General features: G+C 40.4%; 1 protein-coding gene across 2 annotated transcripts in view; it reads left to right on the top strand.

Annotated features, from left to right (window-relative positions):
• Uggt1 (UDP-glucose glycoprotein glucosyltransferase 1) overlaps positions 1–13,274 on the top strand; it is a 117,110-nt gene that overhangs the window by 15,758 nt on the left and 88,078 nt on the right. For both annotated transcript variants that reach the window (XM_057794566.1, XM_057794564.1), the window contains exon 4: positions 175–305. In XM_057794566.1, the coding sequence (XP_057650549.1) occupies positions 175–305 (131 nt within the window). The remainder of the gene's footprint in view (positions 1–174; positions 306–13,274) is intronic.

Below are 13,274 nucleotides of genomic sequence, written 5' to 3'. Positions count from 1 at the left end.
TTAGAGGAAGGAGAGGAGTGTCCATTTGTATTGTAGACCTCTGGTGATTTTAGTCACCTGACAGAGTTCAGGTGGGAACAGCTCATCATCTGTGTTTGTCTTGTGCTTTGTGAACTGTCTTGTTTGATTATCTACAGTCGTGCAATTGTTCTGGTTAATGTGCTTTTTTGACAGACACTGATCATTCCTATTACAATGCGATATTGGAAGCCGCGTTTCAATTTCTGTCACCTTTACAGCAGAATTTGTTGAAATTTTGTCTCTCTCTTCGTTCCTACTCAGCCTCAATTCAAGCCTTCCAGCAGGTAACAAGACATTTTTGTATCTAGAAGACAGCATTTTATAGGGGGCGTGACATGGTGATTCAGTTGATTGTAGTTCTCTTGGAATTGATATATAGTTACCACTTTCTTTGCCTGATATTTTCTGGGATTTCTGCTTTACTTTTAAATAATGAACAAAGCTGATGTTTTTAAATCATTAAAGTCTTTAAATCACAGATGTTTGCCTCTGTCCCTGGTTTGGGGATAGAACGCAGGGCCTTGGGCATGCTAGGCAAATAAATAAATTCTACTACTGAGCCACATCTCTTTACCAATCACAGTATATTCATTTTTATTTTTCTTGCATTGGGGTTGGACTTGGGTATGAAAATTTTAAGAAATGATTTACACTGGTTTTCATGTGAGAAATGAAAAAAATACTGTCACAGGAAAGTGACAGCCAGATGCTCTTATCCTACGCAGTCTGGAAGAGGTAAGTTTGCTAAACCAGTGAACCTGAATCTGATCACAACCTTTGGATCTAAAAACAGGAGACAAGAGGCAGGGAACATTGAGGGATTATAGTCTAAAACATCTAGGATTAGAGAAATATTTTAGTAAAGTGATCTGGGATCTTCTGTGGATAAATGAAACTAAAAGAGAAAGAGGAACATAGCAACATCAAGAAGGCTTCAGAATGTCACTGCAGGAATCGTATTTGGATTTTGAACGGGGAACATAAGAGAAAATCAGATGTGTTTATAGCAACTAGATATTTGTATGAAAGAAATGTTAATTGTAAAACCATCCTGTATTATAAAACAAAACAGATACAGAAAAGCACTCACAACAGACAAATCATACAACGGGTTACTGGGAAGTGAGCACCTTAGTGACTTTCACCCACACTAAGAAGTGATTTTCACTTGCTACCTTGAAGTCTTCCATGTGCTGTCTCAGTCATAGCCACCTTTTGTCCCCCAAAAGAAGCCATGCTGCCACTTCTGTCAGAATCGTCTCCCGAAGTTTTGTTTTTCAATTGTTTTATTCCCCAAGAATGCATCTGTACCCAATAGAGTTTAACTTTGTCCTGTGTTAGAAAATTTTAAAACTTTGGAAGAGGTTCTCTTGATTGTTTTTGTTGTTGTTTGGTTTGTTTTTTTGAAACTGTTATTCTTTGTAGCATGGGCTACCTTTGAATTCTCCATCTTCTCAAGTGTCGGGATTGTAGGTGTGTATTCTGTCCCTAGCTCCTCTTTTCCCTTTTTCTGTTGTATCCCGTGGGCTGCATCATACTTTTCCTGCACTCAGTTTTGTTGACCACATCTTTATGGTGCAGTTTAGCTTACACCTCTATCTGCTGTTCTCTATAATCAGGAACTGCGTCTAGAGAGGCTCAATCAAAATCCCGTTTCCTTCCTTAGTCAAGTCTATAGCAATGCTGTAGTCACTCATTAGGGGACTCAAGTGTCTGTTTGCTTTCCTTTTCCTCTTTTCCTCCTTTCCTCAGACCCTCCTTCCCTTCTTCTCTTTCTTCTTCCTTCCCCCTGTTTCTTTCCAATTCTTAAAATTTTATGTACTTTTTTTCATATAATTCATCATATTCTTTCCACTTTCCCTGCTCCTCCCAGATCCCCCAAGTTCCCTGCCCACCCAGCTTCATGTTCTCTCTCTCAAAAGCAAACAACAAATGAAAAACTTCAATGTGCCCACTGCACAAAAGCTAGAAAATCAAAACAAACTATAAAAAAGAAATCAGTTATGACAAAGTATCAAAACAAAGCAAAAAGCCAACCAAAAACCCATGGATTTTTTTTTGTGTTGGTCAACTACTCCTGGGCATGGGGGCTACTCTGAGTATGGAAGTATACCCAGTTATACTGCAGTGGAGAAAGATGGTTTTCCTTTCCTAGCAGGTATCAGTTGCAAATAGATTCTTGGTTAGGGTGGAACTTTGTGTTCACTTCCCCTTCTCAGTACTGGGATTTTGTGTAGTTGGAACCTGTGCAGGTCTTGTGTGTGCTGTTCAGTCTCTGAGTTCAGATGCTTATCAGTCTGGAAGACCCTGTTTCCTTGGTGTTATCCAACACCTCTGCCTCTTCTGCATGGATCCTTGAGCCTTGAGGGGAGGGGTTTGATAAAGACACCCCGTTTAGAGCTGAGTGCTCAGAAGCCTCTCATTCTGCACGTTATCCACTTGTGGATCTTGTTGTTAGTTATCTACTGCAAGAAGCAGCTTCTGGTGAGGATTGAGTAGGCGATGCTCTGCTCTAGGGTTATAGCATATGTCATGAGAAGTAATTTTATTGCTGTGTTCCTTTAGTGGAATAATAGTAATATGTTTTCTCCGAGGCCCATGACCTATCTAGTCTCAGGTTCTGGCCACTTCAGCATTGTCTTGTATGGGTTCCATCTCATCAAGTGGGCCTTACATCTAATAAAAAAGTGGTTGGTTATTCTCATAACACTTTAAATTATTACACCAGTATATCTTGCAGGCATATCTTTTTTGGAGGTTGCGGGGTTTGTGGGTGGGTGAAACTGATGATTTATTTTCTTCTCCAGTAGCGTGCAAAGTACCTTCAGTACCATGAACACCAGTCATTAAGAGTGAGGCTCCCTAGTTCAAGTTCTTCTTGTTTGATTACTTAAGTCATGTCTTCAGCAATAGAACCTTACCTTCAGGTTATGGAGAGTAACCAATAACCTTGGTGTGATGTTGGTAGGGGGTGTCTATGGGACTCCTATGGCCAACAATTCACCAAGATGTAACCCATTCCTGGCACTGGAGGTTTTACTTGGTGGCATGTCTAGTTGGCACATGTCTCTCTCATTATATGGTGACTTCGCTTAAATTCTTTCATATATGTATATATTTTAGGAGCTTTTATAATAGTAGGTTTCCATAGAGCTTTACAAAAGACCTTTAGTGTTAGTTATCCCTCCCTGTATTTCCTCTTTTACTTTGACCTCTCCTCATTTAACCCTATTCTAGTTTCCCTTTATCTCTTTATAACACTATATTCTATTTCTTCTTCCTTAGAAGATCTGCATCTCCTGCTGGTCCCTTAGTGGTTACCTAACTTCTGTGGTTATTAGGGTTGAAACACACATACCTAAAGCTTGGAAAACCTGCATTATTTGTTTTTTGTTTTTGTTTTTTTTTTGAGTCTGGGTTACCTCACTAAGGACAATCGCTTCTAGCTCCATGCATTTATCTGCAAATTTCATAATTTCATTTTTCTTAACAGCTGAATGATACTGCATTGTGTAAATGTACTATATTTTCATTATCCAGTGGTCAATTGATGGACATCTAAGTTGTTTTTAATTTCTAACTATTATGAATAGAGCAGCAATGCACATGTATGAGCAAGTATGTCTTAGTAGAATGTAGAGTCCTTTGGGGATATTCCCAAGAGTGGTAGAGCTTGATCTCAAGGTAGTTTTCCAGCTTCCTGAAGAACTACCATGTCGTGATGAGGCAAGCAGGCCTGCTTTTTGTCCCGCTCGGCTTCTGCACGGGTAGCTTTACACCCGAAATAACAACACACAAATTGTATTCATTATACACTGCCTGGCCCATTAGCTCTAGCCTCTTACTGGCTAACTCTCACATCATGATTAACCCATTTCTATTAATGTTTGTAGCACCACGAGGTGGTGGCTTACTGGGAAGATTCTAACCTACGTCCATCTTGGGCCAGAGCTTCATGGCATCTCCCTGACTCTGCTTCTTTCTCCCAGCATTCTGTTCAGTCTACTCCACCCACTTAAGGGCTAGCCTATCAAAAGTCCAGGGAAGTTTCTTTATTAACCAATGAAAGTAACACAGACAGATGACCTTCCTACATCATTTCCCCTTTTTCTGTTTAAACAAAAAAGAAAGACTTTCACTTTAACATAGTAAAATTACATATAACAAAACAGTTATCAAACAAGAATTACAGTTACAATATTTATATCTATTTTATCTTTTATCATAACTAAGAAAAACTATAACTAACCATTCTTCAACTCCATCAAAGACTACAGAAGGATATAATATTACCTAAGTAAACAAGAAGTAAGCAACTTCCAAAACTCTAGAAATGATAGAGACAACTTGCTGCCTGGACAGTCACCCAAAGTTCCTCTGTACCGTTGGGGCATCCATCTTCGGCCTACAGGCCCATAGTATCCAGCAGACATTTCCATGCAGCAGGAAATTTCAAAGACAGTTCAGTCACTTTCTGCTGTGTCCTGCAGAATGTCTTGCAGACTTTTTCATGAGTCAGGAACCCCGAAGGACCATCTCACCTTTAGGCAAGTTCAGCAGTCCTCTCTCTGCAGGTTCTTTGTGTCCAGTTCATGCATCAGTCCAGGCAAGAGCAGTTTCTTGCCCAAATTGCTAACCAACTTCATAAGGAGCCTCTTCAATGCCCATCTTCCTCTTGAAGTAGATTGGTGCTGCCAGGAGCAGATGTGTCTTGTTGTCCTGAAAAGCCCTAAGTTATTAAAACATTTAAATGCCATATTCTGTAGTCTTTGAAAGATATGAAGAATGCCTATTTAACTGAAATATATCTCTACATATCTAGAAAATCTAATTAACATGACTACAAGCTTGACTATTATTAATGATTGTCCATTAACAACCTACATTTTCTAATTATACAGTTCATTTTTAAATGAACTACACAATCACAATACCTTAATATCAGAAATACATATAACAAAATTGACCTTAACTTCATACCAATAAAGCAAAATTTATACCAATGTAAATTATTCATATCTATATCATATCCCCCTTTAAATGTAATAGAACATTTATGAACAATATTTGGGAATATGGGCATAGTTATTTCTCTCCAAACTTCTTCCTGCTGTACAGGGGCACTGTTAATCAAGTCTTTTATGGTGTTACCTGTGTGCCAGGTTCATCTCAGTCCGCAGTTGAGTGAAGTAATTTTTTGAGGTGTTCACAGCAAACTTTCAGGAGGCCGTGGTCTATCATACCATATTGGGATAGAAGCAATCCACAGGGTCTCATCCTCTGTGAAAACAAAAGAAGAACTTTCCCAGAGCATCATAACCTTAGATCCAACTTTTGAAGTCAAAATATTTCCAAAATACCTATCTTGGATTAGTTGAGCAGCATTTATAAACAGTTATCTTTTAGCAGCTGTTGCTCCTTCCTCAGCATTCAAACAATTCAAAGAGAGCATAATAGCATACAGTATCAAGATTCTCTGTATATTTTCCATCTTTTGCAGCTTTATTTTAACCTCTATTTCGTTTATTTTTACTTTTATTTTTTGAGACAGGTTCTCTGTATATCTTTGTCCTGGAATAACTCTGTGACCAGGCTGTCCTTGAACTCATAGAGGTCTGTCTGTCTCTGCCCCCTCAGTGCTGGGATTATAGGTGTATGCTACCACACCTTGAACTCACAGAGATCTGTCTGTCTCTGCCTTCCAGGCATTGGGATTAAAGGCGTGTGCTACCACACCTTGAAGTCACAGAGGTCAATCTACTTCTGCCTCCCAAGTGTTGGGATTAAAGGTGTGTACCACCACACCCAACTATTCTCTCTTTTTTTTTTTTTTAAGAACTTCAACCTTTTTCTTTTCTCTCCCAAGACAGCATATATTTTTAACACACAGTAAATCATTTAGAGATTTTTTTTGAATCTCTCTTTAATATATATCTCTCTTTTTCTGACTACATGAGTCTTGAAGGAGAGGATGAAAGCCATGGCTTTGACGACTGGATCCAGCCCATTCCTTAGCTTTCCAGCCTCATAGCGGAGGTACCGGCTGTAGTCATTTTTATTGCCACAACTCTATGGCGTTTCAAGGTCCCTGCCAGCAAGCAAGCTGCAGCATTCTGCTCACAGACCACACTCAGTTGGACTGCCGGTCTGAAAGAGTCAGAGTTTGCCCTGGCAGGATGGCCCAGAAAGCTGGCATTTTAAAACAGCACAGCTTTTTTTCCTGCTATGCCTGAAAACCAAAAAGCATGAGGTCACCTTATTAGCAACACTATTTAAGTGTTTCGTGGCAGGACCTCCTAAAGAGCTGCAGGGTTTTGCAGCTAAAGCTGAGTCAAGAGGCCTCTCAGATGAGAGCGCTTGCTTGCCTCTAGCAAGCAGAACAGACTCCAGAATTGCTACGAAGGAAACATGCTTTATTCTTTTCCAAGCTTTCTCAGGCTTTCTGTGGATGCAGTTATCCACGTGGGCACTGATTTCCTTAGTGGCTATACCAAGTTGCATTCTACCAGTAAAGAATAAGTCCCCCCTTATCTGCGTCCTCACCAGCATGTGCTGTCATTTGTTTTATTGATCTTGGCCATTCTGGCAGTAATCTCAGAGTAGATTTTGTCTTTCCCTGATGTCTAAGGATGTTGAACATTTTAAAAGAGTTTCTCAGACGTTTGTGTTTCATCTTTTGACAGCTGTTTAGTTCCATATTCCCTCCCTTTTTTTAAAATGTTTTTTTCAAGATAGGGTCTCATTCTGTAGCTCTGACTGTCCTGGAACTTACTGTGTTGACCACCCTGGCCTTGAACTCACAGAAACCCACCTACCTCTGCCTCCTGAGTGCTGGGATTAAAGGTGTGCACCTCCTTTAATTTTAATTTTATATTCCATTTTAAAATTGGGTTATTGTTTTTTTTTTGAGGTTCAGTTTTTTTAAAGATCTTTATATATTCTAGATACTACCCTTTATCAGATAAACTTGATAAAGATTTTTTTTTCCCCATTCTGTAGATAGCCACTTTGCTCTCATTTGATGGTGTCCCTTGTCAGTGTCTTAAAGTTTTTATTATACAAGTCTTTTACTGCTTCATTGGAGTTGCTCCAAGATGATGTGGCTTTTTCTTTTTCTTTTCTTTTCTTTTCTTTTCCTTTCCTTTCCTTTCCTTTCCTTTCCTTTCCTTTCCTTTCCTTTCCTTTCCTTTCCTTTCCTTTCCTTTCCTTTCCTTCTTTCTCCTTCCTTCCTTCCTTCCTTCCTTCCTTCCTTCCTTCCTTCCTTCCTTCCTTCCTTCCTTCCTTCCTTCCAACCTTTTTTCTTTCCTTCCCGATAGAAGGTTTCTCTGTGTAGTCCTTGCTTTCCTGGAACTCACTCTATAGATCAAACTGGCCTTGAACTCAGAGATCTGCCTACCTTTGCCATCCAAGTGCTGGGATTAAAGGCATGTACCACCTCTGCCCGGCTGGATGTCTATTCTTGATAGTGAGGCATGTTTCTTGGATGTAGCAGAAAGATAGATCCCGTTTTCTGATCCTGTCTGTACTTTGTGTATTTTTATTGGAGACTTGAGACCATTGATTGTGGAGTTATTATCTGTAAAAACCAGGGCCACTAGAGTAATGATCCATGGAAATCTGATTCAGTATGACTCCAATATCTGGTTTTGGGCCAAACTTCTAGAATCTGACATTAGGGAGTTTATTTTTAGGCATAATTTATCACAGTACAATTTTTGAAAAAAAAATTTTCCTAACGACAGTTAGCTCAATCCCATGTGCAAAATAAAACTGAAGGCATGAGGGGATGGAGAGATGGCTCAGCGGTTAAGAGCATTGCCTGCTCTTCCAAAGATCCTGAGGTCAATTCCCAGCAACCACATGGTGGCTTACAACCATCTGTAATGAGGTCTGGTGCCTTCTTCTGGCCTGCAGGCATACACACAAACAGTATATTGTATACATAATAAATAAATAAATAAATTTTTAAATTAAAAAAAAAAACTTAAGGCATGAGTATATTGAAACTCTTTGCAAAATACGTGTGACCTCTACCATAAAGATGGGTTCTATAGCCTGCAGGTTTAGAGGAGGGTGGTCTTGGTTATACAGACCATGCAGAGTACCAAACTAAAGTACGTGTGACATCTCCCATAAGGGTGGGCTCTATTGACTGAGAAACTGAAAGACCCCCAGTGAGGGGAGACTCTCACTCAAGTCTCGGGATAACTCAAACCCCCCAGTAACTCATGAGAGACCGTCCTTGCTGCAATCACACGAGGTTTATTGACAGGTACCAGTGCACTGGGGCCAAGACTCATAACCCACGCAGGGGAGTTCGACCCCGAGTGACCTGAAGAAGGGGTTTTTATAGGAAGGGGTAGGGAGGGTGTCACAGAAAATTCAGAAAATACCAGTGATGATCACAAGGGGGCAATTCCCTGCCTCTCAAGATCACTCTCAAGATCATAATCAGCTAGTTCCTGAAACACAGTATTCCAAAAATACCAATGATGACCACAAGGGGGAAACTCACTGTTTCTCAAGATTATTCTCAAGATTACAATCTAACTTTATCTTCAGCTAGTTCCTGAAACACAGTCACTGAACAGGCTAATCCTAGATTTCTGATTCTTCTCTCCCTGCTTAGATTTTTGGCTCTATTTTTTCCTGCTTGGGAGGGGGGCTGGATTTATCCAGGGATTTCATCTGGGGGACCTGGATTTATCCAGGTCTTTCAAAACAATGCTTAGGATAAAGATCTAGGGAGAATAACTGAGAAAAACTTAAGATTCTAGGGGAATCAAGGCTGTTAATTATATTCATTCATAGCCAGCTGTGTGGGAAACAGGTTATGTATCTTTCCCTTGAAGAGGCAACCTTGGTGTTTAACATTCCTGGTTTCCTTAGTGCTTATCTGTGAGCACAAGGACCTTGTACAATCAATTTGTATCAATACAATGATATTGAGAGTTATAATTGAGGAATGTTTATTGATTCCATGTCCCCACCCCTTGATTTATTGTTCTGGCGTATTTATTTCTTGTGTCTTCTTGGGTGTGGTTAACCTCTTCAGACTGATCCTTTCCTTTTAGTGTCTTTTGTAGAACTGAGTTGGTATATAAAAATTACTTAAAAATTGGTTTTATTGTGGAATGTTTTTCTTTTTTTTTTTTCTTTTTCTTTGAGACAGGGTTTCTCTGTGGTTTTGGAGCCTGTCCTGGAACTAGCTCTTGTAGACCAGGCTGGTCTCGAACTCACAGAGATCCGCCGGCCTCTGCCTCCCAAGTGCTGGGATTAAAGGCGTGCGCCACCACCGCCCGGCTCGGAATGTTTTTCTTTGTTCATAGATTGTGATTGGTAGTTTTGCTTGGTATAGTAGTCTGGGCTAGCATGTGAGAGATTGCCTACAGAATTGTGAGTGCTCTTACCTCAGAAGGCTACATAGGAAAGTCTTTAAACAGCAGGGATGATGGCTTCCCCAAGCTACATAGATGAGATTCCCCTACCCCCAATCTTCCCTCTAGCCTCTCCCAAGGTCATGTGCAGTTAGGGCTGAGTTGTGTACAAAAGTGGTAGGGAGTGGCTGAATACTCAGGTAAGAGTCTTGGGTACCTCCCCATACCTTTATGATGGGTTATAAACAGTCAACAAGCACAGTTGGGATGACCTTTTGCAGGCAGCACAGCTGAATGCTGTAAGATGGCATTTTAACTTGGAGGGTAGTCCTGGACAACAACATCATCTGAACTGTTTTTAAGTATGTAGTTCAATGATCTTAAGTGTATTTATTTTTCTTCAGGATTTTCAGGATTTTGTAGCCCATCCTGGCTGCAATAGTTTAAATGAGAATGAGAATGGCCCTCATAGGCTCATATGTCTGAATATTTGATCTCCAGTTGGTAGAAGTGTTTGGAGTTGGAGGAAGTGTGTCGTTGGGGGTGAACTTCGATGTGTCAAAAGACTCCTACCATTTCCCATTAGTTTTCTCTGTCTATTGCTTGTGGACCAAGACGTGAGCTCTCAGCTATTCCTGCCAATGAAAGACCCCCAGTGTAGAGAGACTCTCACTCAAGTCTCAGGATAACACGACCCCCCCCCCCCAGTAACTCACTCGGGGACAGTCCTTGCTGCAAGCAGCACGAGGTTTATTGACAGGTACTAGGGCCGAGACTCATAACCCACGCAGGGGAGGAGTTCGACCCCGAGTTGTTTTTTTTTTTTTTTTATGCATACAATATTCTGTCTGTATGTCTGCAGGCCAGAAGAGGGCACGAGACCTCATTATGTGGTTGCCGGGAATTGAACTCAGGACCTTAAGGCAATGCTCTTAACCACTGAGCCATCTCTCCAGCCCCGGGGATAAGGGGTTTTTAAGGGAAGAAACCCCAGTAATCCAAAGGGTAGGGAGGGCATCATAGAAAATTCCAAAAATACCAATGATAATCACAAGGGGGCAACTCCCTGTTTCTCAAGATTATTTTCAAGATTACAATCTAACTTTATCTTCAGCTAGTTCCTGAAACTGAACAGGCTAATCCTAGATTTCCTCCCTGCTTAGATTTTTGGCTCTATTTTTTCCTGCTGGGGGGGAGTGTGTGTCTGGATTTATCCAGGTCTTTGACCACCATGCCTTTGCTCTGCCATATGGGTTCCAACCCTCTGAAACCATAAGCCTAATTAAACACTTTTAAAAATAAATTACCTTGGTTGCGGTGTTTTGTTATAGAAATGCAAAACTAATTAATACACTGGCCTTGAACTTGGTTGGCTGTGTAGCTGCAACTGAGCTTGACCTCTCTCTGCCTGCCTCCTCTTCTCTAGCGGATTTACCTGTGTGCTCCATCATGCTTGCACTTCAGAGCTTTTTTGTATTGCGAAGCTGGAACTCCATACAGAACTCTACAGAATGTTAATTCTCTTTATTTCCCTTTCCCTTACCAGAATTCTGCTTTTTACCTCTGTGACTAAACCCATTCATTGTAGGTACCTCTCATTTGAGTGCAGTCTTACAATGTTTGCCCTTTCCTGTTTGTTTTATGAAGGACAATTATTAATATTCATCCAGGTGTAGCATGTACTAGATTCTCACTTTTATTTTTTGCTTACTAATATTCCATTGTATGTGTATATCACGTTCTGGTATTCATTCTTTCCTTAGCTGACATTTGGGTTGCTTCTGCCTTTTGGCTTGTATCAGTAGCCCAGCTGTAGAGAACTGGCATCTGTGTGTCTGTTTCAGTTCTTTTGCCTTTGTATGTAAGTGTGATTCATGAATCATATGATAATTCTGTGTTTAACCTTTTATTGTTGGGGATTGAACCGAGAACTTTGCACATGCTAAGCAGATTCTCTGGTTGAACTACATTTCTAGGCCCCTGTATTTAATATTTTAGTGACGCATTGAGCTGTTTTATACAGTGACTACCCTATTTTTACTTCTCACTCATAATGTACAAGAGTTCTAATTTCTCTATATCTTCCTCAACAGTTCCTTATTTTTATATTGCACACTGATGGGTGATTTGTGTTATCACATTTTGATTCTTCTATTTCTTTCCCTTTTTTCTTTGTTTTCTTTTTTCTTTTGAAACATAGGTTCAGTTATGTAGCCAAACCATCTTGGAATTCTAGATGTCCTGCCTCAGCCACCCGAGTTATGGTATAACAGGCATCCACCACCATTTCTGGTTTTTAGTCTTTGTTGTTGTGGTTGCCTGTGTTTTCTGTTGTCAAACACAAGAAATCATTGCAAAATATGATGGATTTACATTTTTTCCTTTAAATACTAATTCTAACCCATTTTCTTTCTCTTTTTCTTTTTTTGGTAAGGGAAATGGGACTGAAGCTGTGGTTCATTCTAGGAAGATGCTATAGCACTGAGATGTATCCCCAGCCTTTTTAATTTTTATTTCGAGATAGGGTTTTACGGAGTTGCTTAGGCTAGTCTTATACTCACTATATTGCCCAAGCTAGCCTTGAACTTGTTATCCTCTGCCCACAACCACAAAAAAAAAAAAAAAAAAAAAAAACCAAACTGGGATTATAGGTCTGGCTAATAGGTTGCATTAAGAAAGAAGAAAAAATTTAAAGATGCATGTTGTAATGTGCATGTGTGCAAGTGGCTGTGGAATCTAGCAAGAGGTATCATATGCCCTTGAATTGGAGTTAGAGGCAGTTATGAGCCATTTGGTATGGATGCTGGGATTCAAACCTGGGTCTTCTGCAAGAGCAGTAAGTTCAGACTGCAAATTTGGGCTGATGTGAATGTTATCTGTGCCTAAAATAATGTCTCCTTTATATGGAGCTGGCATATACAGATGCTGTTTCTGGTTCTTTGTATTTCTTTTAATAATTACTTAGCTTAGTATGGGCTTTGAAATAGAGACTTTTTGCTCCTGTATGTGTGAATGGGTATATGTCTGAGGTAGATGTTGGGAGTCTTCCTTAAATCACACCTCCTGAACTTGGAGCTGGCCATTTTGGTTCATCGGACTGGCTACTTGTTCTGGCCCCCCCCCCCCCGGGGGGGGCTTATTGTGTTCACATGCTGTTTAGGTGGGTTCTGGGCATCTGAGCCCTAGCCCTCATGCTTCACTCACTGAGCCAGCACTCAGCCCTGTAGAGATTTATATCCTTTTTGATGTGTGATGAATTAGCTCCCTCGTCTCGGAGGAAGTACACTAGTATGTTACTGAGATTTTCTTCTTGTTCTTTTGTATCTAAAAGAAAATTACTTTTATTTTTAAATAATGTGTATGTGCCTGTCTGTGCTGGGAGCCATCCTCAGATCCTCTGCAAGAGTGCTTTTAGCCCAGAGCCATCTCTCTAGCTCCCTCCTCCTGCACTTTTTAAAAAGAATATAATTTATTTTTATTTTATTCGTGTTGGTGCTTTGTCTGCATGTATGTCTGTGTAAGGTCAGATCTTGGAGTTACAAACAGTTAGTTGTGAGCTGCCATGTGGGTGCTGGGAATCGAACCTGGGTCCTCTGTAAGAGAAAGTACTCTTAACCTCTGAGATATCTCTCCAACCCCAGTTTCATACATTTATAGTGAATTTTGTAGCGTGAATTCTAATTGGTCTTAATAATAAAAACCTGGAGTCAGATGTTGGGGCAAAAGCTGAAAGATCAGAGACCACAGCAGCCAGCCACCAGTTCTCACCTCTACGAATTCTCAGCCTGAATGCGGTATCCTGACTCTGTGAGTCCTCAGACTGAATACTTTGAGCTCCTATCTCTTTCCGCCTTACATTCCTCTCCACCCAGCCAT

Source organism: Chionomys nivalis, chromosome 19 (assembly GCF_950005125.1).
Source record: "Chionomys nivalis chromosome 19, mChiNiv1.1, whole genome shotgun sequence".
In the NCBI taxonomy this organism is placed as follows: Eukaryota; Metazoa; Chordata; class Mammalia; order Rodentia; family Cricetidae; genus Chionomys; species Chionomys nivalis.
Note: the sequence above shows the minus strand (reverse complement) of the source record. Positions and strands in the feature narration are given on the sequence as shown.